This window comes from Oryx dammah, unplaced genomic scaffold (assembly GCF_014754425.2).
Source record: "Oryx dammah isolate SB20612 unplaced genomic scaffold, SCBI_Odam_1.1 HiC_scaffold_2, whole genome shotgun sequence".
NCBI classification, from domain to species: domain Eukaryota; kingdom Metazoa; phylum Chordata; class Mammalia; order Artiodactyla; family Bovidae; genus Oryx; species Oryx dammah.
Window position 1 is genome coordinate 196,304,099 of NW_024070186.1, and position 25,995 is coordinate 196,330,093.

Below are 25,995 nucleotides of genomic sequence, written 5' to 3' on the forward strand. Positions count from 1 at the left end.
CTAACTGGCAACAATAGAGCTTTGTAAGTAACCAATTCAGCCAGCAGTCTTCTCTCATTTATTGGCGGAAGTTCCCTGCTTTTGCCACTTGTTATTCTTAGTAAGTGTCCTCTGGAAAGTAAAACCCAACGTCCAGTTGGACCTGCTGTGGTTGGAGCTGAGATGCTGCGCTGGGCTCTTCTCTCAATAATGAAATGGAAGAAAATGTCCACATGATGAAGAGCTACGAGGGCTGCCTGAGACGCTCTGAGAATTCACTGCGCCTCCCTCAACCGTGGGAGTGGGGGGCTTGCCTTCCCACTCACCTGCAATCGTAAAGGAGTCCAGCTGTGCTTCCTTCAGGGCAGTGGAGAAGGGGCCTTCCAGCAAGCAGAGCTCCTCCTCCTCCAGAGCCCCCCACCCCGAGGCCCCTGCTCGCCCCTCTGCACGCAGGTTCCAAGCAGCCTCCTCGTACATGGCGGGGCCAGGGCCCAGTCAGCCTCCTGCTTCTCTGAAGCCCCCTGATCCCAAAGCCACTGCACCCACTTAGCTGGTTTCACTGCCAAGGGCCTCATACTCAGATGCTCCGAGGCAGCACTGATTTCAAGCATTTCCATCCGTGGTGAGACCACACGCTTCAGTTATAGCCCCCAGCCTTTCCTGGGAGAACACGGTCACAGTCGCTAAGTGCTGGACACCCCAAATCTGCTTCTTCAGGCCCGCTGCTGCCTCGACGTGAGCGGCCCCGGCTGAGCCCCGCGTCCCAGCCCTGGACCTGCCTTCACGTTCCGGTCACGGCCGTCCCCACCGGCCCGTCACCCAAGCTGCAGTTTGCGGAGTCATTCTGGAGAACCCCTTCTGCCCACCCCTGCCCCTGGGCCCCACCGGGCGCCGGCCCTCTGTAACGCGTCTCTGCGCCTCCCCCGTGCTAGCCCCGTGTCTGGGCACAGGCTCTCATGATTATCTGCCTTCTCCCCAGACTGCATCACCTTGGTCTCCAGTCCATCACCACAAAACCTCCAGACAGAGCTGTGAAACCACCCGAGCCACAGCCCCACGGGAAGTCCTTCCGCGGTCCCGAATGCCTAGACGGCTCCGACTACCAGTCTTAACTGAGCTGCTGAGACGCCTCTGGTCAGCTCCCAGCTTATTTCTCCAGGGCCACCCACACCCCACAGACTACACGAAGCTAAGCTGGGCATGACAGGGACCCAAACCTCTTCGATGACTAAGGGGTCTTGATGAGACCCTTGGAGAGGGGACTTACTGTCTTCACGCGTCCATATGAGCCGCGGCGTGCTCGGGGGCCCGTCCCCGGGGGTGGTGAAACACAGAACTGACGTGAAGTAGGCGGTGAACTTCTTCAGGTTGGTGATGTACCCATGGTGGACTCCGTGGAAGTCTGGAGCAATGGTGACGACAGTGACAGCTTCGGGGACATCGTCTGGCCAAGCCAGAAGCTGGGAGGGAATGGGGTGAAAAAGAGATTTAATTTCATGCTTTCACCCTCAAATCTGCACCAAAGTTTTATTTTGCCACAGTATGTCTTCGAAGAAAGCAAAATCATGATCAAGAAATTTACTACAGTCTACATTTTATAGTTTTGCTGAAAAATATGGATTTTAAAAGATACCTCACAGACTACTTGAGTACAAATATGTATATTTATGGGCTTCCCAGGTGGTGCAACGGTAAAGACTCTGCCTGCCAACGTGGGAGAGGCAGATGTGACTTTGACCCCTGGGTCGGGAAGACCCGCTGGAGAAGGACAGGACAGTGTACCCCAGCATTCCTGCCCAGAGAGCCCCACGCACAGAAGAGCCTGGCGAGCTACAGTCCCCGGGGTCACAAAGAGCTGGACATGACTAAGCAACGAGCACACGTATACTCCTATATACTTTTATACACGTGTATTAAAAAATCTACTTTAACTCACATTGGGAAAAAAGACACTTCTCAAACTTTCACCTTCTCTTCACTTAAACATGTTACAGAACACATATATATTTAACATTAAGAAGTAAAGATGACATTAGCTGTTATTTGAATGGATGAAACATCAATGCAAATATTTTTCTGGATGGGCACCTACTCTGACTCAAGAAGAAGTCCTAAGTTCAATGGGAACAATGTTAATTATCTGTAATTTATCTCCTGCTGGTTTTCTAAAAATGGATTTGGGGAGACTGATTATAAAGTGAAAGTGTTAGTTGCTCAGTCATGTCCGACTCTTTACCACCCCATGGAGTATGGCCCTTCAGGCTCCTCTGTCCACGGGATTTCCCAGGCAAGAACGCTGGAGTGGGTGGCCATTTCCTTCTCTGGGGATCTTCCTGACCCAGGGATCAAACCCGAGCCTCCTGCTTTGCAGGCGGACTCTTTACCACCTGAGTCAGCAGAAGCAGCATCTATACACAGTCCAAAGGCAGCTGTTTTAACGTTTTGGCAACATTATTGTATGAGTGTGACTTTTAATTCCTCTGACACCAAACATTTCTAGCGCTAACTAGGTCTGAAAATTGATACATCACAGGACAAGGAGTGCATTTATGCAGAGTAAGCTGACAGCCGAGCCACAGAATGAACCCCCCCGGCCTTGCCAGTAAGATCTTCACTGATCAGTATGATTTCAAAGAAACTTCTGACTGTAGCTACCTCTGGGAGAAAAGAAAAGACAGGACAAATTTCCAACTATGCCTGTCTTTCTAGTGCAAAACAAGTGTTTCAGTAAGTTGACTCCAAATGGGGGGGGGGGGGGGGAGTGAACTGTGCTCTGAGGAAACAGCACTCTCTGAATCTGAAATTATCAAGTTTTTAAGCAAACTGGGTGGAACCCTTGAGCTGGCCTGCTCCTGCAGAAGGCGTGTGCATATACTGCACTGCAGGTGGAGCGAAGGTGGGCTCCCTGCCCAACCAGGGGACGGTTATCCAGAGGGAGAGCAGAGCCGTGCTTCTGGAGGCTGCATGCAGGCACAGCTCCGAAGGTCAGAGGCCGGCGCTCAGACCCGGCTCAGGGCAGGCAGGAGTGCCTTTTGTCTCTGCTCAGTCCAGGGAGGGGCCCCGAGCCCGCGGGTCTCGGTTCCACACACAGAGCTCGTCCTGGAGCAGCGAGGGGGCACCTGCTCGTCGTTACTTGGTAGAAACCTCACTCAGCTGTGCCCCGTGCCCTCTGTTCTGAGTTCCGGGAGGAAGCGTTTGGTACACGTGCTGATTTCAATCTGCCAGGACGAGTCTCCCGCCGCTCATTTAAAATGGGCGGCCTTTCTCATAACGTTGCTCAGTCCTAGAGGAACCATCCTTTTTCGTTTTTGGTTTTTTTGGCTGTGCGGGATCTTAGTTCCCCACCCAAGGATTGAACCTCCACCCTTGGCAGTGAAAGTGCAGAGCGCTAACCACTGGACAACCAGGGAATTCCCAACAACCATCCTCTGACAACCAGTAGAGTTTATGAGTCAGTATGGCTGGTGATATGACCGTGGATGAAAGGAGACCTTGCCAAGGTCAGTATGTCTGTAACTGGATGCCATGGGTTCCTCACGAAACGAGGGGGGGGGCCCTCCCTGACCATAAGACCACGCCGACGCCGAGACGACCCCCTCCCTGGCTGTGGCCCCAGGCATACCTTGTATCCCTGGTTGATGCCGTTGATGAACTGCTGAGGTGGAGGGTTCCACAGGAATTGGATGGTGGTGGAGTTCACGGCTTCCACCTGCACGTTCTGCGGGGGCGCGGTCGGCACTGCTCCAGAGCAGCAGGAGGCACGGGGGGGCAGGGAGAGAAAAGACCCTGAGCTGCCGCTCACAACTGACTCACCGGCACGCTAGCGCTGCGCGCCTGGGTGTTGCACGGTTTTGGAAGCTAATCGTGATGTTACAACAAGAAAGAGCTGGGCTACTCCTCACTTTCTGTTGGAGAATTATTAAAGGCACAGGCAGAAGGGTGGACCAGGTCATCTCAACCCACGGTGAGCCTTTCCTAGGGGGTCCCAAGATAGACAGCAAACAAAAGCTTTCTCTGATTTTTTTTTTCAGTTAGCCAGTATATGAGATCAAGGCAAGGTCTGATCTAGGCCTCTGCATCCCCTGTTACATATCATTCTGTTTCAAGCCCAGTTATCCTTTATATATTAAGAAAAGTCCCTTTTCATATGTACTTACTTATCCATTCAGAGGCTAAATTTCTCTTTGTCTGCCATAGAAACCACCAATAAAACTTTTCCACTTTCCATTTCTTTTATTGAAGAGCTATTGAGCCCAATTATGTGCCTGCCCACAGGCCTCCAAGGAAGTCACATTCCTGGGGAGCTGCTCTCTTTCAACTTGCATAGTCACAGGCAGCTCCCCCTGGTGCACACGCGGGTGGAGCCTCCGCGCCAGGTGTGCGCGGAAGGCCTCACACCAGGGGACACCACACAAGGGCTGGGAGAAAGGGCAGACCTCCGAGAGCGGAAAGGCCTTGAGAAAAGTGTTCGCATCGGGGAAAATGGAGTCAGCAAAGGCAAGCGATTAGGAGAAGCCTGGTGAGTGGTGAGAGAATAATGACTGTGGCTGGACACGGGGCGCTGGGGGAGAAAGGGGCTGAGGAAATGGACGGGTCACTGTGGGGATGGCCCCGGGTGCTGGACACAGAGGTTGAGAGCGTACACGGAGGGCAGTGGGAAATCAGAGGGCTTCTGGAAACGGCAGAGACAAGACCCGGCCGGCCTCTGAAGGACGGCCTCTGCGGAGGGGGCAGGCCGGCTGGCTGTGCCGTACAGCTTTCTACGGGACACAAAGGAAGGTCTTGGTTCTTTAGGAGCTTGTTTCAAGGGAAAGACAGTGGATCCCAGAGGATCCTTTGGCTCCAGGAACAGAAACAGAGATACGTGTCTCCTGGTACAGAACACGTGAGGATTCAGTATGGTCCTGTTGAGAATCACTGCAGCTTTCATTATGCTCTTCTTCAGAACCTCACGTCATCCGGCAGAGATGAGAAAGACACGCCTCATCCCAGCCCTCCACTCCAGACTCCAAGCCACCCAGCCGCTCCCGTCGCCTCCCGCCTTGTCTCTGGGCCCTCCCTCCATATGATACCGGGAAGACTGTCCTACCCACTTCCCAGTCAGCACCTTCCTAAATGGGTGGACTGAAAACGGCCACAGGCATCACAGAGCCGAGCATGTAGGCAGTTGAGAAGTATGGCACACCCATCAAACATGAGGAAAAGCTGAACGAATGATAAAGTCTTACCCTTCTGTGAGCCCATAAGGAAGCTGAGGCCACAAGGCCACTGTGTCCGAAATACGAGAAAAGAGGGCCCCTCCCCCTCTTTAAAAAAATAGCTTAAAAGTAAGAGAATGGAAAAAAAATACTTGAAAACACTAATTATATTAATTATATTAATATCATTAATGTCATTATATTAATATCAAAGTAAATATCCTACCAAGCAATAAAACCGATGATAAAGCAGCTCGCGGCGTGACGAAGAGGCGATCTGTCCCTCAAGAAGACCCAACAACCCTGGATGTGGACGCCACCGAGCTTCAAGGTGCAGGAGGCAAAGCTGGCAAAGCTGAAGGTGAGAAGGGACAACACTGCGGGGACAGGTGCAGACCTCAACACTCCAGCAGAAAGGGCAGACAGGGCACACCAGGAAGGACCTCCTGCCAGAGCACCACCACACAGAATCCGATCCACACGGTATTTACTTAGAAATCTACCCAAGGGCAACAGACTACGCATTCTTTTCAAGCACATGTGGAACTTAACCGAGATGGACATATTTGAAATATATATGTCATATAAAACAAATCTAAACAAGTTAAAAATAACTGAAATCACAGAAAGTGTCTTTTATGATTCAACAGAATTAAACTTGAAATTAACAACAGAAAGATATGTGGAGAGTCCCTAAAAACTTGTAAATTAAGGAACACACTTCAAAGTAACCCATGAGTTAAAGATGAAATCACCTGGAAAACTAGAAAGCAATTTTAGTTTAATAAAAGGGAAAAACACAACATACCAAAATTTGGGGACTCGAAAGTGCTGGATCATCGAAAAAGCAAGAGTTCCAGAAAAACATCTACTTCTGCTTTATTGACTATGCCAAAGCCTTTGACTGTGTGGATCACAACAAAATGTGGAAAATTCTTCAAGAGATGGGAATACCAGACCACCTGACTTGCCTCCTGAGAAACCTGTGTGCAGGTCAAGAAGCAACAGTTAGAACTGGACATGAAACAACAGACTGGTTTCAAATAGGAAAAGGAGTACGTCAAGGCTGTATATTGTCACCCTGCTTATTTAACTTATTTGCAGAGTACATCATGAGAAACGCTGGACTGGAAGAAACACAAGCTGGAATCAAGATTGCCAGGAGAGATATCAATAACCTCAGATATGCAGATGACACCACCCTTATGGCAGAAAGCGAAGAAGAACTAAAGAGCCTCTTGATGAAAGTGAAAGAGGAGAGTGAAGAAGTTAGCTTAAAACTCAACATTCAAAAAACTAAGATCATGGCATCTGGTCCCATCACTTCATGGCAAATAAATGGGGAAACAATGGAAACAGTAAGAGATTTTTTGGGGGGACTCCAAAATCACTGAAGATGGTGACTGCAGCAATCGAATTAAAAGATGCTTCCTCCTTGGAAGAAAAGCTATGACCAACCTAGACAGCATATTAAAAAGCAGAGACATTACTTTGCCTACAAAGGTCTGTCTAGTCAAAGCCATGGTTTTTCCAGGGGTCATGTATGGATGTCAGAGTTGGACTATAAAGAAAGCTGAGCGCCAAAGGATTGATGCTTTTGAACTGTGGTGTTGGAGAAGACTCTTGAGAGTCCCTTAGACTGCAAGGAGATCCAGCCAGTCCATCCTAAAGGACATCAGTCCTGAATATTCATTGGAAGGACTGATGCTGAAGCTGAAGTTCCAATACTTTGACTACCTGATGTGAAGAACTGACTCATTGGAAAAGACCCTGATGCTGGGAAAGAATAAAGGCAGGAAGAGAAGGGGACAACAGAGGATGAGATGGTTGGATGGCATCACGAACTCAATGGACATGAGCTTGAGAAAGCTCTGGGAGTTGGTGATGGGTAGGGAAGCCTGGCGTGCTGCAGTCCGTGGAGTTTCAAAGAGTTGGACACGACTGAGCTACTGAACTGAACTGAATAAATAGCCTTTAGATGTTTATATTAGAATCTAAACTTCAACTTTAAGAACCTATAGGAGTAAATTTAAAAAGAAGGAAAATAGTGAAGAAAAAGAGCAGAAATCAATGAAATAAAAATAAACAATAATAGAACAAAACCCAATGAATTCAAAAGCTGTTCTTTCAAAAATCAATAAACTTCTAGCCAGACTGATAAAAAATAAACAGAAATTGCAAATTACCAACATCACCAATAACAGGAGACACCTCTATAAACTCTATTGATGCTAAAAGAATAAAAGGACATTTTGCGTATCTTTATGCTTATTAATTCGACAACTTAGATGAAATGAACAAATGTCTTTAAAGAAACACACTTCCAATCTACTCAAGAAGAACTAGATGACCCGAGTAGTCAAATAGCTATCAAATATTTGAATACAAAATTAAACACTTCCCAAAAAGAAAACTCTTAAGCATATAAGTGAATCGGAATGGTTAATTTTACTAAGCATTTGAAGAAGAAGGAAATAAAAGACATTCTAAAGCATTAAGCTGACACCAAAATCAGAAAAAGGTGCTGAACATAAAAAGAAAGAAAAGTAAACTACAGGCCTGAGAACATAGATGCAAAAATCCTTAATAAAATATTAGAAAAATCAAACTAAAAAATATGTAAAAATCACAATTTATCCTAATTCAAGTAGGGTTTATCTTACAAACACAAGGCTGGTTCAACATTTGAATATTCATCAGGGTAATTTGCCATTATCAATAGAACTTAGAAAACACGATCATCTTCATCGATTTAGAAAAATCTTTTGACAAAATTGAACCTCTGATAGTGATTAAAGGAAAAGTGAAAGTGACGGTCGCTCAGTCATGTCCAACTCTTTGCGACCCCACGGACTCCATGGAATTCTCCAGGTCAGAATACTGGAGTGGGTAGTCTTTCCCTTCTCCAGGGGATCTTCCCAACCTAGATTGAAGCCAGGTCTCCCGCATTGCAGGCAGATTCTTCACCAGCTGAGCCCCAAGAGAAGCCCACGAATCCTGGAGTGGGCAGCCTACCCCTTCTCCAGTGGGTCTTCCTGACCCAGGAATCGAACCAGGGTCTCCTGCATTGCAGGCGGACTCTACCAGCTGAGCTATCAGATTAAAGGGAAAACAACGACAACAACTCTCAAAGTGGGAATTAAAAGGAACTTACTAAACTTGCTGAGCAAGCGTGCTGCACGCTAAGGCACTTCTGTCCCCCGACTCTCTGCGACCCACGGACTGTAGGCCGGCAGACTCCTTTGTTCATGGGATTCTCCAGGCACGAATACTGGGTGGGTCACCATGCCTTCCTCCGAGGGATCTTCCCAACGCAGCGATGGAACCTGCGTCTCTTAATGCTGCCTGCATTGGCAGGCGGGTTCTTTCCCACTAACGCCACCTGGGAAGCCCAAACTTGCTAACAGGCATCTGTAGAACACCTACAGCTAGCATTTTATTTAGGATGAAAGAGGGAGGGCCTGCCCCTAAGACGAGGAACAAAGCAAAGGTTCCTCTCTTATCACTCCTGTTCTGGAAGGCCAAGCTGGAGCAGTGACGCAGGAAAAGGAACGAAAGGCATACAGATTGAAAAGGAACACAGAGCCAGAAAGCCTCTCTATTCACAGACAGTATTACTCTCCGGGTAGGAAATTCCCGCGTTTACTCAGAACCGAGATTAGCGAGATCACAGGATACAAGATCAAAATATTTTGAAACACAAGCGATGGAGAACTGGAAACTGAAATTAAGAATTCAGTATCAGTTGCATTGGCAGTTAAAACATGAAATAGATATAAATTTAACAAAGTATAGGCAAGATCTGTACGCTGAAAATGGATGAAAGAAATAGAAAACTCTCAAGAGTCCCTTGAACAGCAAGGAAGGAGATCAAACCAGTCAATGAAGGAAATCAACCCTGAATACTCATTGGAAGGACTGGTGCTGAAGCTGAAGCTCCAATACTTTGGCCACATGATGCGAAGAGCTGACTCACTGGAAAAGACCCTGATGCTGGGAAAGACTGAAGGCAGGAGGAGAAGGGGGCGACAGAGGATGGTTGGATGGCATCACCGACTCCATGCACGTGAGTCTGAGTGAACTCAGAGGAGACTGGCATGTTGCAGTCCGTGGGGTCGCAAAGAGCTGGACACAACTGAGCTACTGAACAACAACAGCGGCAAACTGGAAACATCTCCAAAGCCCTTCAGTTGCTGGAGAGGAAAACCAAACTGGCCCGTCCCCGGGAGGGACCGCTGCTCCCAGTGAAAGGGGAGGAGCCGCTCGCTCTTGCCAACAACGTGGACAGCCTTAGTGCCAGACGCGGGGAAGGGCCAGACGCAGCCGGCTCCGTGGCACGCTGGCTTTTCCCATTTTTATGATTTCTATAAAAGGGAAAGCTAGAGGAGAGGAAACAAGAATCGTGCCAAGGGCGGGGGTGGGGCAGAGCTCTGCTCTTAAGGTAGGATAGATACCTCAGTAAATCTAACTTTAAAAATGCTGCAGAAACCTTGATGTCTTTTCTCATGTAGAGGTGGTTGAGGCACTTCAGTGCAGACTCTGTGACTGTTCTGACCAAGAGAATATGACCCAGGCCTTCATAAACTAGCAGCTTCCATGCCTTATCTCTAGAACCGTCCTTTCTGGAAGTCCTGAGAAGAGAAAGGAGTCTGCTGTCCCTGCGGCCACCATGCTGGACTGGCTGGGTGTGGTGCCCGGCGTGTGGTGCCCGGCGGGCAGCCCCAGGGTGCCCGGCCTGATGGCCTTCCAGCCAAGGCACCCACACTCGAGGGAACCCCTCTCCCCTCTCCTGACCCTCAGCCGCCAGCTCAAGGTACCACCCCTCCGGATCCCATTCCCAGCCTGTAAAACCAGGAGATATGGTACAACGGTGCTGCCTGCAAGCTCCAGGTTTATTCTGCGGCAATGGGCCACCCGGACAATCTCCCCCAAGTAAAAGAGCAGGGAAGGGGGTGGGAGGGGGAATAAGGAGGGAAAAGGGATGAAAGAATAAGAAGAGCAGTCGGGAAAGAGCTGAAAAGGGCCATGACTTCTTGGAGAGCCCACGTCCTCATTCTTTGCAGGCTTAGTTCTGGGATTTCCTTTCCAATTACTGACTCTGAAGTTCCATAAAATTTTCCAGTCAAATGTGGTTATATTCTCTAAAGTAAGACCACACCGATCAAACACTTCAAGAAAATGGCCTTTTGCATAAACTAAATGAGCAACACTTCCTGCTCTTCCTTCCTTTCCTCTGTGTCACGTAACAGCCACGCGGAGAGGCCCTCTCACCATCATGGCAGTGCCTCCCTAACTTCCCCGCCGCGAGGCCCAGATACCAGGCATCCCGGCCCGGCTGACCCAGTTAATAAGGCAAGCTCCCTTCTCCTCATGTCAAAGCTCACCATGCTCCTCAGGTCTCTTCTGCTCTCAGATCCTTGAGCATCTCTTTCTCCTAATTACTGTCATCAGAAGTGACTCACAAATTTGTGGACAATGGGATTAAAAATTCCCTCAAGTGAGAAAAAGACCTACAGCCCATAAATCCTTCTTGACAGAGCTTCAAATAAAGAAGCTGCTATGGCGGAAAGGTCTTAATTGCGGAGGAGGGTTCCCTAACCCCAGCCTTCCGGGAAAGGCAGGGCTCAGCCCCCGAGGAGCCGCCACTCAGCAGGACGGTGGGGGCCCACGCGTCCACAGCTGGGCTCGGTCTGTGCACGGAGGACCCTCCTGGGAAGCTGTGGCCTCCTGCCATCCGAGTGAGGCCTCCAGGGGCATTCTCTCCCCAGATAACTAGCACCTGAAGTGCCATTTTTTTCCAAGCCTCAAACTGCAGGCCGTGAAGAGGCCTGGTGAAGGGACAGGGGTTATGCCTTTGTGATTTTCACTGCTAAAAAAAAAAAAAAAAAAAAAATCCATTTTCCCCCTAGACCCCAGTAAGGACACTGTCTCAGTTTTCACAGTCAAGGACAAGGAGCCCTGTGGGGAAGCCCCCAGCGCTCTGGGGCACCGAACAGCCAGGTTATGAGAATGGAGAGTGGCTTCAGACACAGAGGTCCTCTGCTTTCGGGAAACGTTTGCAAGTTGCTGATAACACAAAGGCGCTTCCCAGTTCCTGAAGATGGATTTCTTGGGGTGGCCAGTGGAGGGCAGAGTGGGGTACAGTGGTCCAGTCAGGGTGCTGCTGCTGGGGTCCACCCAGGCCGGGAGACGCTGTCAGCTTCTCATTGTAGTCAACCACTCTTTATGGCCACTCAAAAGCATAAACTGTTGAAATTACATTTGAAAACTATACGTGTGCATTATATACATTGCTGAAGAGTGTGTGCCTAGTCATACCCGGCTCTGTGACCCCATGGACTGCAGCCCACCAGGCTCCTCTGTCTACGGAATTTTCCAGGCAAGAATACTGGAATGGGTTGCCACTTCCTCCTCCAGGTGGATTTTTTTTTTTTTTTTTTTACCACTAAGTCACATGAGTATTTAAAAATAACCCACATGAGTAAATCAAGGCATTAGAAAGGACTACAGGGTTTGACAGCTTCAAGTAATTTACTTTTGAAATATTCTGGATAAGACAGTATATAACTAATTGCTATGAATTTTTCAGAATTTTAATCCTTAATTAAATAAAAAGGAAAATATCAATACTGCTCACTGCATGCTTATTTTTTCTGATTTTTTTCAACCCGATTTTTTGAACATTTTAAGAATTTGTTCAACCACAACTTTTTGAAAAGGTGATTTCAGAAGTTACTACATACATACAGTCCACTTTATTATTCTTTATATTTAAACGTGTTGCTGCTGTTCAGCTGCCAAATCATATCCAGCTCTTTGAGACCCCACACACTGCAGCAAGCCAGGCTTCCCTGTCCCTCACCAGCTCCCTGAGTTTGCCCAAGTGCATGTCCATGGAATCAGTGATGCCATTCAACCACCTTATCCTCTGTTGCCCTCTTCTTCTGACTCAATCTTTCCCGGCATCAAGGTCTTTTCAGTGAGTCAGCTCTTTGCATCAGGTGGCCAAAGTACTGGAGCTTTAGCTTCAGCATCAGTCCTTCCAAAGGGTATTCAGGGTTGGTTTCCTTTAAGATTGACTGGTTTGATCTGGCTTTCCGAGGGACCCTCAAGTCTTCTCCAACATCACAGTTTGAAAGCATCAGTTCTTCAGCGCTCCGCCTTCTTTATCGTCCAGCTCTCACATCTGTATCTGACCACTGGAAAGACCAGAGCCGTGACTAGATGGACCTCTGTTGGCAGGGATGTCTCTGCTTTTCAACACACTGTCAAGGTTTGCCATAGCTTTCCTTATCAGATGGTGACTCGAACAAAATCCAAGACTCTACAGTCCCACCTGTTTTTCACTTTGTGAAAGCAATGGGATCAGAATACCACTTTGACAAAAGAATTCTTCACTTTGACAAAAGAATTCTTCTGAGGGGTTAAAGCTAGTGCTGTGCATCAGTGCTCATCAACCCATGATGGAAGTGATCTTGATTTAATGATTTGGATTGGTTACGTATCTGACATGCCATCCATTTATCTTCTAACAGTATTATTCGTAACGGAACTTTCCTATTTTAATTTTAAACTGAAGTCGACCAGCTGTCCAAGAGTTTCTGTAAGAGTTTGTGAACAAAGTGTCATTATTATCATTGTTGTTAATGTTTTTAGTGAGTGGGTCTCACTTTGAAGGTCTGTTGAAGGAAAAGCTATTGGCACCAAAAATGGCCGTTAACTGACACTCTTTAGCATCTGATTGGACTCCACAGAGAACTCCCCAGACCATCTATACTAACATGTACGAGTGACATGCAATCAGTTTTGTAATTCTAAAGGAATCCGTGTTTGAACTCTAAAGAAAAAATTATTAAGATGGGCAGCAGTATCTGTGTAGATATATACAAATGCCCATTATTTTAAAATACTTTCTGTGATAAATATTTGATCAGATTCCAAATCCAGTCACATTATCACAAAAACTTTGACATAATGTCAAAATGAAAGGAAAAACTGTCAACCTAAATACTGCCCCCTTAAAGTATAACTTAGAGAGGGCTAATTGTCTCCATTCTGGTTAACAGTAAGACAGAAGTTTCTCTTCACTGGGGAAAAAGTGATAAATAATCTTCAGGCACTCACAACTACCTACTTGTGCAAATGCTTTCTTGATAATGGTTACCTTCAAATCCTTGAAGAGGTTATCATTAGAAGTCTTGATGGTATCTGAATGGCACCATCTCAAGAATAAAACCACATATTAAATAAGTTGTGTTCACCCACTGAGGTCAAGTTTTTCACTCAAAATTTTGAGATTGTGATTGGAAAGTTTTATACAAATTCAGCATGTAAAAGTTCTCCTAGCATTCTCCAAAGTTGATCAATGTGGCTCTGAAAATACACACTGTTATGAATCCATGGACTGAAATGTATTTGGAACACTTCAATTCGTTGCAGTTATTATTATTGATTTTCACATTATCCCATCTTTAACGAGTGGGAGCCTCTTCAAGGTGGCTCAGGGGTCTTCCTGACAAGCTCTCACTGGGGTTTGATAAGCTTCTTCACTTTTTGGAATTATATATTATATTACATTATATTATATACCGCCTGCTCCTGACCTGGCATCTCCCATTTAGCCAAGAAAGCCTGTTTATTTGGGGGTTACTGGGAAACTCTGTCCTGCTAGGTTGGTTCTCATTTCCAGGCCTTTTTACAAGAAACTCTTTCTTTCTTTGAAGATAAAATCATCATACTTCCAATTCCAATTTAGGGTTTCAACTTTGCCAAAAATCTCAGTTTCCAGTGACAGCCACATAGTACTTACTTGCTTTACCTCACAGCACTCACACAATTGTGCCTTAAAGACACCAAACCCAGCACGTCCACTCCCATGGCTGCTGAAAGCTGTAGATCTTTTTTCCTCCAGTTTTTGATTTTGGTTCTGTGCTAGGGATGGGCAGTCAGATCATCACATTTCAAAGTTAGTTGAAATAATTACTTTCCATTTGGCTAAGTTCACCACCTCAACATACCGCTATGTTCATTTGTCTCATATTGTCTTCAGTTTTTCAGACTTTCTGTTATAAATGTTTTTAAATAATTTAGTTTTATGAATAGATGAGGGCTTTCCAGGTGACACAGTGGTAAAGAATCCACCTGCCAATGCAGGCGATGTGGGTTTGATCCTTGGGTCGGGAGGATCCTCTGGAGTAGGACATGGCACCCCACTCCAGTGTTCTTGTCTGGGAAATCCCATGGACAGAGAAGCCTGGTGGGTTACAGTCTGTGGGGTTGCAAAAGAGCTGGACACCACTGAGCATGCACGCACGCATGAATAGATGGAATATATTTACACGGCTTCAGAGTCAAGGAGAAGCCTAATTTCTGTCTCTACCTCCTTCTCCTGTAGGCATAGTTCCAGCCCACCGCGGTCCTGGGGTTCACCAGCTTGTCCTCGCAGGAGCCCCCTCACCCCTCCCGACAGGCGGCCACTTGGCGGCCAGTAGGGCTTCCCGGACACCTTCCTTCTCTGCAGTCCCCATGCGCCCCAGCCGGACGCTGGAAACGGCTCTGCTTTCCTTTCACAACCGCTGCCTGTCCACGCCTGTCTGTCTCCTGGCCCACAGAGCCGTTGGACCATCTGAAAATTGCAAATCTATCCAGCTGGGCTTGGCTCCCAGGGGCCAAGTAAACACTCTGCTTCTCCCGTTTCCTGCATGGACAGGACAGGGAGTGCTCTGTGCTGGGCCCCTTCTCCGCGGAGCCCCCGAGTCCTCACCAGCCCTGATGCCGAGGCACCCGGAGCTGGCCTCCAGGCTCCAGCGGCATTCAGCCCAAACAGGATTCCGTGGCACTGGATCTGCCCTGATTCGGAAACGTGTCATTGACAGGACTGGTCCCAGCTCTCCCTGGATCTGTGCTCAACTCACCTCCCAACTCTCTTTATGGCAACAATCGGCACATCCCGTCCCTCCTCCCCGTCACGTGGCTGGTCGTGTGTCTGGAAAAGCAGCGTCTGGCTTTTATGTTTCAGCCTGATTTCAGCCATCAATCTAACGCCGCAATTTATTTTTATTTCTGATTCAGGGACAGAACATCTGAATGGCTCTCTCAGCTGTGACACCTGCAGGCTTGCCGGGCATGTCGTCTCCACCCGCTCCGAGTCCCTGACAGAAGTGCTGAGCAAGAAAAGCCCCGAAGGGTGACAGCATCTGCAGCTGAAGTCACCTTCACACTGGTGGTCCTTCAAGTGAGCAACACTCTCTGGGCAAAGCTGAGTCCTCGGGGTCCACCTGATGACTTTATCACCCAATCCATGGTTCTCCATCTCAGCCACAAGGGTGCTGATTCAGGGAACTGATAAGTAAATGAAGCAATGAGTGGAAATCAAGCCACAGAACGAACATAGCATTTGGACCTATCAACTCGGCAACCCTCCCCCAGGAGGCAGTGAGGCTGTTAGAAGGTGGCCTGTTCTGAGTGACCCAAGGTGACTCCCAGTGACAGGTTTCCACCTTTTCTTCCAGGAATGTCTACTGCTGTTCCCAGCCCACAGAATCTGAGACTCTGTCGGGTCATCACTTCTCCTGAGCCAGTCTCTGCAGCTGGAAAGAGAGACGCCGGTTGGGCTCATGTTTGCTATTTCATTCAAGTACTCAGACAACATTACGCAGATTATGCAAAGCTGATCTGCAGGACCCCCGAGTACATTCTAGACTACCATTACAATCCATCTTCTCTGCAATCTATGTTAACAGCAGAAATCGGTCTAAAATAACAGTTAATCAGAAGAAACGTGTGCTGGCTATGGAGCTACCTGATGTTTGGGAGATTCACAACATGTCAAATACAGTTAGTGGGGTGGCACCGTGAAATGCCAGCAGGGAGATTCCCAAGGTCGCATGGGGCAGGTGGGTGTGAGCGTCCAGGCCTCCGCAGGGGAAAGTGACTGACATCTGCCTCCTTCGTCTCACCCCGTATCAGCTGGCGGAATCCAACCTAAAGATGCTAACGGCCCAGGGACAATGCTGTCAAATCAGCTGAATTTAGCACAGAATGAGATGATAGTGCATTGCTCAACAACGTTTCTGTATGCTAACATGCTCGTGTGTATCTACCTGTGGTACCATGCCGACCGTATCTGTTTCAAGCCATGAACCCACAGTGTCCCGCACGATGGCGGCTCGTCTCTCACCGCCCTCAAGGCAAGGTCAGCTTTCCTGGTTGTGAGCAGCCTGGTGTGTGGACACTCAGGGCCTCCCTCACCTAGAGAAACGCTTCACCTCTGCTCGCCTTCTGTTCACTGGGGATGGAGCTGCTGGCGGGACGGCCGGTCCCAGCAGCGGCCATGCCACGGAAGGACGCCCGATTCCTTACGTCTCCACCACAACCACGCACCCCGATTCCCCTCATCCTGAACGTGTATGATCTCAAGTATCGGGGACTGAAGCGTCCACCCAGAATTCACGGGCGTCTCCCTCTCCAGGTGCGCCTACACCGCTACCTGCCTTTCAGAGAAGGGGAGAAGCAGCTCACGACGTGGAGGAGCCACGGGCCACACCTCTGCTGTGTGGACAGACGCACCCCATCTGCGTGCTGGGCGCTGCCATCGGCTCCAGGGCGTCGAAGGCTGCAGCTGAGCTCTTGAGCCATGACAGTGCTCGTGGGCTTGATGCACCTGCATGTCTCCCTGCATTAAACAGTCCTGACACTCTGTGAGGATAACAGATCTTGCACAAAGAAGCTCGAGAATCCCTTTTTAAGTGTCCTGCATGAGAAAATAGCTCAACACTGAAAAAGTTCTGTGTTTCCCTTTCCTAACTTGTTTTCCCCAATTCTTTGTGCACCAGGCACTGAGGGGAAAGCCTTCGGGACCAGTTTGCAGGCTGCGGAGGCGCAAGGCCAGCAGGCACTGGGTCCTTCTTCTAAGACAAGGAGAAGACCACGGGAGAGAAGGCTGGGCATCGTGCTGAACACAGACACTCACTGGCCCACTGGCGGGAACTGAAATGGAAACAGCAGGTGTTCACCATAATCAGACATCTATTTACGCTTCATTTATCAACGTGTCAGGCACCTTGCTTGGGCTTGGGGTACAGATGTAAATAAGATCAATCAGATGCAGCCCCTTCCTTCACAACCTTCACAGGCTTGTAGGGAAGACCAGTCTGAACCTCCCAAATAGTGTGCTGGCCGCAATATTGGGGCTCCCCAGGTGGCAGTATTGGTGAGGAACCCGCTGCCAGTGCAGGGGACGCAAGAGGCTTGGGTTCCACCCACCCCTGGGTCAGGAAGAGCCCCTGAGGAGAAGATCTCCAGCATGCTTGCCTAGAGAATCCCGTGGACAGAGGAGACTGCTGGGCTCCATGGGGTCGCAAAGAGTCGGGCATGACCGAAGTGACTTAGCAGGCAGGCACAGCCACTTAAGACGGGTCTGGTTGTTCCCGTGTCCTTCAGTGGCAGCTGAAGGGCAAGCCTTCTCTCCCACAAGGTCTGCACAGACACAGGTGTTGCACTCCACCTGCCTCCAGCCCCCGAATCTCGGCTTGGTGCCCAGGCTGCCCAGCTTGGTCCCCACTCAGCCCCACCCCATTGGGTCTCTCACTGTAGTATCTCCCTTGGGTACCCAGCTTCAACCTTGACCCTGACGTGAACTACAGGCCAGTTGACGCCTGCTCTGAAAGGGATTCGTGGCCAGCTGAACCAAACATGCTGTATTGCTTGAATTCAGTGTTTTTCAAACTGCAGGCCACTACTGCGCTAGCAGCAGACCAGAAACTCAGCTTAGTGATCGCAGCCTGCACTTGTTAGAGAAGGAAGGAGTGAGACAGAATGGAATAGAGCCGAAAATATTAAAGACGATCACACACTGTCAGGGTAGTTATTCTTCTCTGGCCCTTTGGTTTCAAGTGTGTCTGTGTGCGTCTGTCCTGAGTTTCCATGTAAAACAGACTTATTGGGCCTGCTTTTCATTCCAGTAAAAAATATCCACAAGCTATTGCAAACCCACTTGAGCACTGAAAATCTGGAAGCGATTTTTGCCCATGTTTATATGAAGAATGAGAAGGGAAAGCATAAATTTGAGCACGTCTCAGAATTTTCAACCTGTGTGACCTTTGGAAAGCTGATTACCTCTCTGAACTTCTGTCTTTTTCTCTGTAAAACAGGAACCATGGTGCCTCTCTCACACGACGGCTGGGGGATGGCCGCAGAAGGTGATAAACGTACGTGGACGGCAGACAGGACAGTGGAAACTGGCGCACAGTGGCTCCCCCCGAAGAAGTCGATTCCTACGCTTTCCTGAAAGGCCTCAAAGACCAAGTCAGGCCCGTACCTGAAGGAACACCCCGCACCACTTTGTTCAGTTCCTAGTGGGTGTTTCAGGTGATGCCGGGAGAATCTGAACATTAGCCTGTCTGTGGGTGCAGCCTGAGGCCTAGAAAGTCATCAGGACTGAGCAACAAATCTTTCTGTGCAATGTCATTTAAGCTACATTGAGAATTTCCCAAGAGGAGACAGGAACGGAGCTTGCAGAGTGCTCATTTATAATCCTTACTTTAGAAAACCCTGAGAAGCCCAAGTGAACATTTAGGGGCTTTTACTAATGTTTTAGAAACCTGGATAACCAAATGTTTTTTCCCATTTCTCTCTAAATATGGAATAGTTCTCTTTCATTAGAAGGTAATGTTCTGAAACCAGAATAAATCATTACAGCACAAAAATACCTGTTACAAGAAGAAAAATGATAAAGAAATAAAACCAAAAAATTAAAATCTTGGCATGCTCAAGAATGATGATTTATAGTATAATTTGTCTTTGAGCCCTTTATAGAAAAATCAGCATTTGCATCTTAATGGACCCATTTAAGGAAGGAATTCTTGCCTGGAGAATTCCATGGACAGAGGAGCCTGGCGGGCTACATTCCATGGGGTCGCAAAAGAGTTGGACATGACTGAGCGACTAACACATTTAAGGGAGGGATAAAGTTTGCTAACCTCACTGGCTTGGGGCTTCCCAGATGGCTCAATGGTAAAGAATCTGCCTGCCAATGCAGAGACACAGGAGACGTGAGTTCCATCCCTGGGTTGGGAAGATCCCCTGGAGGAGGAAATGGCAACCCACTGCAGCATTCTTGCCTGGAGAATCCCAGGGACAGAGGAGCCTGGCGGGCTACCGTCCACGGGGTCGCAGAGTCAGACACGGATGCCACTGAGCACGCACACAAGCAACGTTCACACGGAGCAGCAAGACTCTTAAAACAGCTCTAACCACGTGACTCGGGAACCCAAGCTGTCAAACTTCCATTGCAATCACCCAAATGAAATGGAAGACAACTTCAGTTCACTCCAGAAGTTCCTTTCGAACCCTTCCAGAAATCAATATGCTTTTGGTTTCAAGAGGAAAAAGCCAGAGAGTCTAAGTTCCGCATAACTAAACACCCTGTGTAATTATGAGCATTTTTCCTACTGCCAGTGTCTACTTCAGCAACTTTCTAATCATCCAGTAAGGGAGGAAAAGCACTGTAGTCCTCTGAAGCAATCAGTGGTTCGCAGTGCTTGGCTCCACAATCAGTTTCGGTTAAAAACTGTTCAGCTAACGGTGAGAGACAGGTGAAGCAGTCATGTGACCGCAGAGGCTCAGGGGAGCCTCGGAGTGGCTGGGGTCTCACGCGGTGTCAGGACGTGGACCGTAACACATGCTTTTACTGCGTCTCAACAATAAACAGGACTGAGGAGAAACCTGGGGCGTGACAGGTGGACGGCGGTTCTCTCCACTTCCGGGGTCAGGTCACTGGGCTCAGAGGTATGACCCCCTTATCTTCCTTCAGGAGCCCCCTTGAGGGAACCCCCTCTGAGACCGAGGCCACGTGCTCGGGGACGCGAATCTCCGGGCACCCGCGTTCCCGCCCCCTGTGCCCTCGCTGGGCCGACGCCGCGTCGTGCACACGTCCTCTTTGCGGGTGACCGTCTGACACCCACACGCCCCCCTGGCGGCAGTGGAAGCCCCTTGAGCTCTCCTGGTATTCCGACACCTTTTCAAGAGGAGCCTTATTAAAGTCAAGATGAAGCACACCGCGTGTCCCCGATGGCTCTGGTTTGCCACGTGGCTAGCGGGAGAGGAACAGGAGGCCGGCTGGATGGCGGCTCGGCTCTTTCCTTTGCTCCTCTGCTCCATGGCCTCCTGACCGGCTCCAGAATCGTGAGTACACACATTCCAGCCCAATTCCAATAGGCTGATGAATAATTAATCTTAAGCATAAGTCACCCCTCCCTACCCCCGTAACATACCAGCATTTTAATTCTTCCCTTTTCAGTGTCAGGGACCAGTTCAGCCCCTCAGCCTTTCTCAGCGACGGCCGTGAGCAGCCCTGGGACACACAGCGGGTTGCCGGAGCAGCGCTGCTGAGCTCCAGAGGAGGCCAAGGGGTCTGGGGAGCTGTGGGCCTGCGGTGTCTGGTGACTCCAGTCTGGGTGGTTACGAAGGACCAGGAGGGGCTCTGCCCGCAGTGGCTGTGGGACAGGCTGTCTCACCAGTTTATACCTGGAAACTGTACATCCTTCGGGCGACTCCTCAGCAGGAGTCGCCGGACAAGTGGGACAGACACTGCTAGCTGCCCTCTGCTTGCCCTCCCCTCTTCCTTCCTCAATAATGGACGGAAATGTGCCCAGCTGAGGGACCCTTCCCAGGCTCTCTGGCACGGAGACAGTCCATGAATTGTAAGCACCAGTCTGCGGCAGATGCGACCTCTAAGAAAGTTCCTCAAAGGTGGGCATACTTGATTATTTGGCCACAAGGCAGACCCTGTGCCTTCCTCCTAGAATGTGGATGTGATAGCTGGCATCACAGCAGTTAGTCTGCAACCACGAGGCAAGCCCTACAGAGAGCAAAGGAAGAAAGGCGGACTTGGTTCTCTGGTGAATAAAGCCGCCTCTATGACTCCACAGAGCCCACTGCCCACTCTTTTGGTGTCAGAAAGATGACAACACATCCCCACTTCATTTACGTTACTGTTCCTTTGGGTCTGTTTCTAGCAGCCGATTCCATTCTGAACCAGTTCAGCAGTTACACTTACTTCCCTGATGCTGTCCCAGTAAAGCCCCTTTGCAGGGGTGCCTTCACAGTGATGGCACGTTCCTGGGAGCGCTGAGCAGGACTGCCTTTCTGAGAACGAGGCCAGACTCTGTTCTCATTCTCGATCTTGCTAGCCTTCACTTCTGGTCAAGGCTGAAGCCCTCAGGCTTGACAACGAGACAGGTGTCCCCTCCACTCATGCCCTGGCCTGCTGTATGACCTACACTATAGCACAGAGTAGGCACTCACACCAATTCCTCGACATGCGTTCTTGATTTTACTAATAGCAAAGAAATTGACCCCAAATTTCTTTCTGTACAACTACCATGATGGAGACATTCAAATCCCACAATAGATACTGGTTGTTGTCAGGGTGGATGGAGGAATACAGATAGAAACATGGGTGTGTGTGTCACAGCTCAGTATTTAATAGCATTTTCACCTATATTGCTTCCTTTTCTCTTCGCAACTGCCCTTAAAGTAGTCAGGGCAGGTGGAAATGTCAGAACTTTATAAATGCAAAAAAAAAAAAGCAGAGGCAGAGAAGAGCTAAGATGTTTCTTGAAGGCAGATAAGTAGTATTGATAAGTAATAAGAGTCAGGCTTTATGGACTCTGGGCCAAGGCCGACTCTGGGGCTGTGCAGGCAGAAAGGTGTGTGTGTGTGTGCCCTTGGTGAGTGTTCCCCATGTGAGTGAGCCCCGTGCTGAGGGTCCAGATATCTCCCCTGGCCGTGGGTCCGTCCTGATCTGCCAGCCGTGGAGCCCAAGGGGCCAGTCCTGGGGCTCGGGCATGACTCTCAGACAGAAGGGGAAGGGCAGAGGCTGAAACGGCCTGAGAAGCTCTGCTGGTGACTGAGGGTCCAGGGCAGGGGCAGGGCAGGGCCTGGGAGCAGAGCATGGCGCAGGGCTTGGGGTCAGCTGCCCGGGCATTACCACTGCACAGAGCACACGGGTCTGGGTGTGCCAATCACAGCTGGAAAACACGCCAGGAGTCCCAGAGGATGTGTGTTTCCTGAGTCCACACTGAGGTTGGTGGGATCACAGCCTGCATCGAGGACTCACAGAGTCAGAAACACCCTCAAGTGAGCAAAGACGTGGATTGTGATCACCCTGGGGGCCCCGAGACCTGCTGGGGTTCCTAGCTCCAGGCTCCCCTGCCAGCCACCCAGTAGCCAGGCAAAGGAACGGTAACCCAGTGACGTAGGCTGACCTGCAGATGGGAAAACCGCTCACAACATCTGCTTACAAGCAGCTAAGAAGAGAGAGATTCTGAACACCTCTGCACGCAGGGCTAGCAGAAGTCAGGCTCTCACCTGAGCGAGGAGGCAGACTCCTCCCAACCTCAGCCGAGCTGAGGCATCCAGAGACGGCTCCACGCGCAGTCAGCGCCCGCCTCCAGCCGCGTCCAGATCCACGAGGCCCTCGTGCTGGAGGGGCAGCCATGCTGCCAGCAGTCAGGCCGGATGAATCCCCTGTGGGGCCCCCCTGACCTCAGAGGGGCCAAGGGCGCCCAGAAAACAGTGCTGCTGACTCAGAGGACCCAGCGTTAGCGCTGCTCTGCCTGCGTTAGCTCAGCGACCTCAGACTCGCTCAGCGCGAGCAAAACACACCCTGTTTCACCCCAGAAACTGCCAGTGAGCTGAGGAGGGGGCTGGGCTGGTCCCATGGGACAGGACGCCCCAGAGAGAGCTCATGCGGCAGGCCGGACAGGGTGGAGGGCAGCCCAGAGGGGCTATGTGTGAAGCTGCACCGCACACACCCGTGGCTCCTCTCAGCCCACGTCGGCCGTCGGGGGAGTTCATCAGCTCACAGCCGGACCAGAGCTCCCGTCTGCAGCAGCTGCCCTACCCTCTGGGCCCCTCTGGTCTTCCCCGCACACCTGCCGACAGCTCTCCCTTCCTCACACGACGCTTTGATCGTGTCGTTCACAGCCCTAAAGCTGCCCCCGGGACGGCGGGACAGATGCAGCACCCCACAGCCCTTCTCGGTCAGGGGGAGACTGTGCCCCGCACGGAACGTCAGCGCGCCGGCAACAGGAGGAAGCCGTCACTGTAAACAGTGCTGGGGGACCGTCAGCAGCAGTGTTTGTCACTTTAAGTGTTTCCGAATTTATTGTTATTTTATTAAACAGACTAATTAAAGGAAGCGTTAACAGAGCGGGTTTTCAGCTATTTTCATTTTCCAATGTGTGATCAAGAGGCGCAGGCAGACACACAAGCCCTTCCTGTTGTCCTGCATGTTAAGGCTCTCTGCTCGTCACTGTGAAAGAGGGCTGACGGCACTTAATTCTTGAGGAGGATTTATGGGCTCCGGGACGGCAGCAGACAGCCGATCAATATGGGATGATAATGACAGCGTGTAATATCAGGGAACATTAGGTCTCAGGTATGATTTGGGGAGAGACGTGGGCAGTTAGGAACCTTATCATTTGAAAAAGGCCAAGGCCTGGCAGCAATAAAAATGCCTAAGCGAATAAACTCACACCTGTGAGTCAGGGCAGGGGAAAACTGCTTAACGAAAGAGGGGTTTAGATTTGGTGGGAAAACTGCTTCCCGGGCCAGGCTCTGGGCTGCTCTAGTGCGCCACTGTGTCTAGAGAGGGTCTATGTGTTACTGCGAAGAGCACTGAAAGTGCAATGCAGACGTGGAGAGTGTCTCTGAGGGTCCAGCCCTTCCTGGGGCCAAGACCTGGACCCTCCAGAAAACAGTGGAATTAACTGGAAATGACGGGGTTGGGTCTCAGCACATAAATGTAAGACCTGCTGGCTTTATGGCACTCTGCCTGGTCAGTTTTGGGGGGTGGGTGTGGGGAGGGGTTTTTATGGATCTAGTGAATTGTTTGCTTGTGTAACTGAAAAAGGAAACCCAAAGTCAGAGTGGAGAGCAGCGAGTCACAAACCCCATTACTAACTATTGTGTTACATCGCTAAAAACAAAACACTGACTAATCACTCTCTTTGAAAAATGTTCACAGCTTCACACAGGACTCCACAGCCACCTCCACTGCAAAATACACCATTATTCCTCTTAGAAAAAGTTAATTCCACAGGAATTTTCAGAATAAGTGGACCAGTTAAAGGATGTGTAGAGACACATTCCACCCTTAGGAACCAGAAAGCAGCAGACAGAATAATATATCCAATCCCTTTCTGTGGTTTTGCTATAGTTTATGAATAGAAGGAGAGATTAAATTAAATGTGATTCATCCCCTTCTGATTGCTCCCTCGAGGACTGAACACTCTATTTTTATTTCAACAGAAATAAATATTTCAAACATTGAGTGAGTTGATCAACTCACTTGCTCCAACAGCAGCTGGCACATCTTACTCCCCAGTGGAGAAGACCGTGCCGCTCAGGCGAGCTCACCTCCTTGCAGGGTGTACTCAGCCACCGCCCTGCTGAAGACGCCCAGGCCGGCCCCGTTGTAGGCAGCCACCTGGATCTCGTACTGGGTCCAGACGATGAGCTCAGTCACCAGGCAGTAGCTGACCTCGGGGCTGCTGATGTTCCTCTGCTGGTATTCCCCGGGCAGGCCGGCCAGGCGGTACCTGCGGCAGACCAGGAGAGGTGACTTGAGCCAGAGATTGGGTTTCCTTGAGGTTCCTCCACATGGTTAGAGGAGATCAGGGGTAGACAGACAAGAATAAAGCCCAGAGGTCCGCCCCAGATGACACTACTTCCACTTCTATCGCTAAGAAGGTCTGATCTAATCTCACAGTGACTAGAAGCTCTGGGCTAACAGATCTGACACTTCAACCATGTTAGGGTTCAGGAAAATGATCCCTTTTTAAATCGTCCAGGGAATACAGTAACTCAGGACCCCAATTTTTAGACGAGATTTCTAGTGGGTGGCGGCTATGAACCAGTCCTAGAGACCCGTTCCCCCAGGGACTCTGAAGCGACGGAGGAAAGGAAGCGGGCAGCACGGTGCCCCTTGGAGTCCGGGGGCTGAGCCCCCTGCTGGGCTAGTGCATGCAGTCCAGAATCAGAATGACTGGCTTTCAAAGGCTCTCACACTCCTGAAACACGGGCCCACTGCTAAGAGTGGCTTTTAGGGGACCTGTGAGAGGGCAATGTGCAGGCTCTTTTGTGGACAAAAGGCAGAGATTTAAAGTTGCATTTACTTAAAACAATGACCTACATGACTCTGAACACAGAAAACATAGTAGCTGGGAAACTGTTACTTGCACAGTGAAAGGACTGTTGTAACATTATTTTGAGTGACGGATGTCTTCCATGATCATGCGTGCAGAAGTGAATCGTTCTTCTGGGTAAACCGAGGGGTGAGAGCTGTGGGAATAACTTCCTCGGTCATCGTACAGCTTCCAAGAGCGTGGAGTTTCTAGCCGAGAGCTGACTCCTTCCTCAAGAAGACACGACTCATGCTCAGTGGGGAAGGCAGAAGTGCAGGAGGACACAGACCTGGGTGGGCCGGGAAACGTGGCCACTCCCCACAGCGGGCTGGGGTCTTCAGGCACCTCCAGAACGCTGAGCAACCCTGCAGAGGCCCGGTCAGTCACCGTGCTGTCCCCAGGCCACAGGGCCTGGACGCAGGGAAGGGCCTGAGCCAGACTCACTCGAACCAGCGTGTCAGCAAGGCCACTGCCCTCAGAAAAAAGAAGGAACTTCGAGATCCAAGCCTGAAGCGGGAAACAGCTTTCCAAGGAGAGTGATGACTGAAAATGCACTCAGAATGTACAGACATGGTAATAAAATGTTCTTTGTGAAAATCAGGGTTTTCTGAGACTTGTCTTTGAGCCCT

At 49.7% G+C, this 25,995-nt stretch overlaps 1 protein-coding gene across 1 annotated transcript in view; it reads right to left on the reverse strand.

The window, feature by feature from the left end:
* The window catches only part of SDK1 (sidekick cell adhesion molecule 1), a 734,089-nt gene that overhangs the window by 118,636 nt on the left and 589,458 nt on the right, over positions 1-25,995 (reverse strand). The window contains exons 17-19 of the mRNA XM_040229997.1: positions 24,600-24,781; positions 3,602-3,717; positions 1,247-1,439 (exon numbers count right to left, since the gene is read on the reverse strand). Coding sequence (XP_040085931.1) covers positions 1,247-1,439; positions 3,602-3,717; positions 24,600-24,781 — 491 coding nt within the window. The remainder of the gene's footprint in view (positions 1-1,246; positions 1,440-3,601; positions 3,718-24,599; positions 24,782-25,995) is intronic.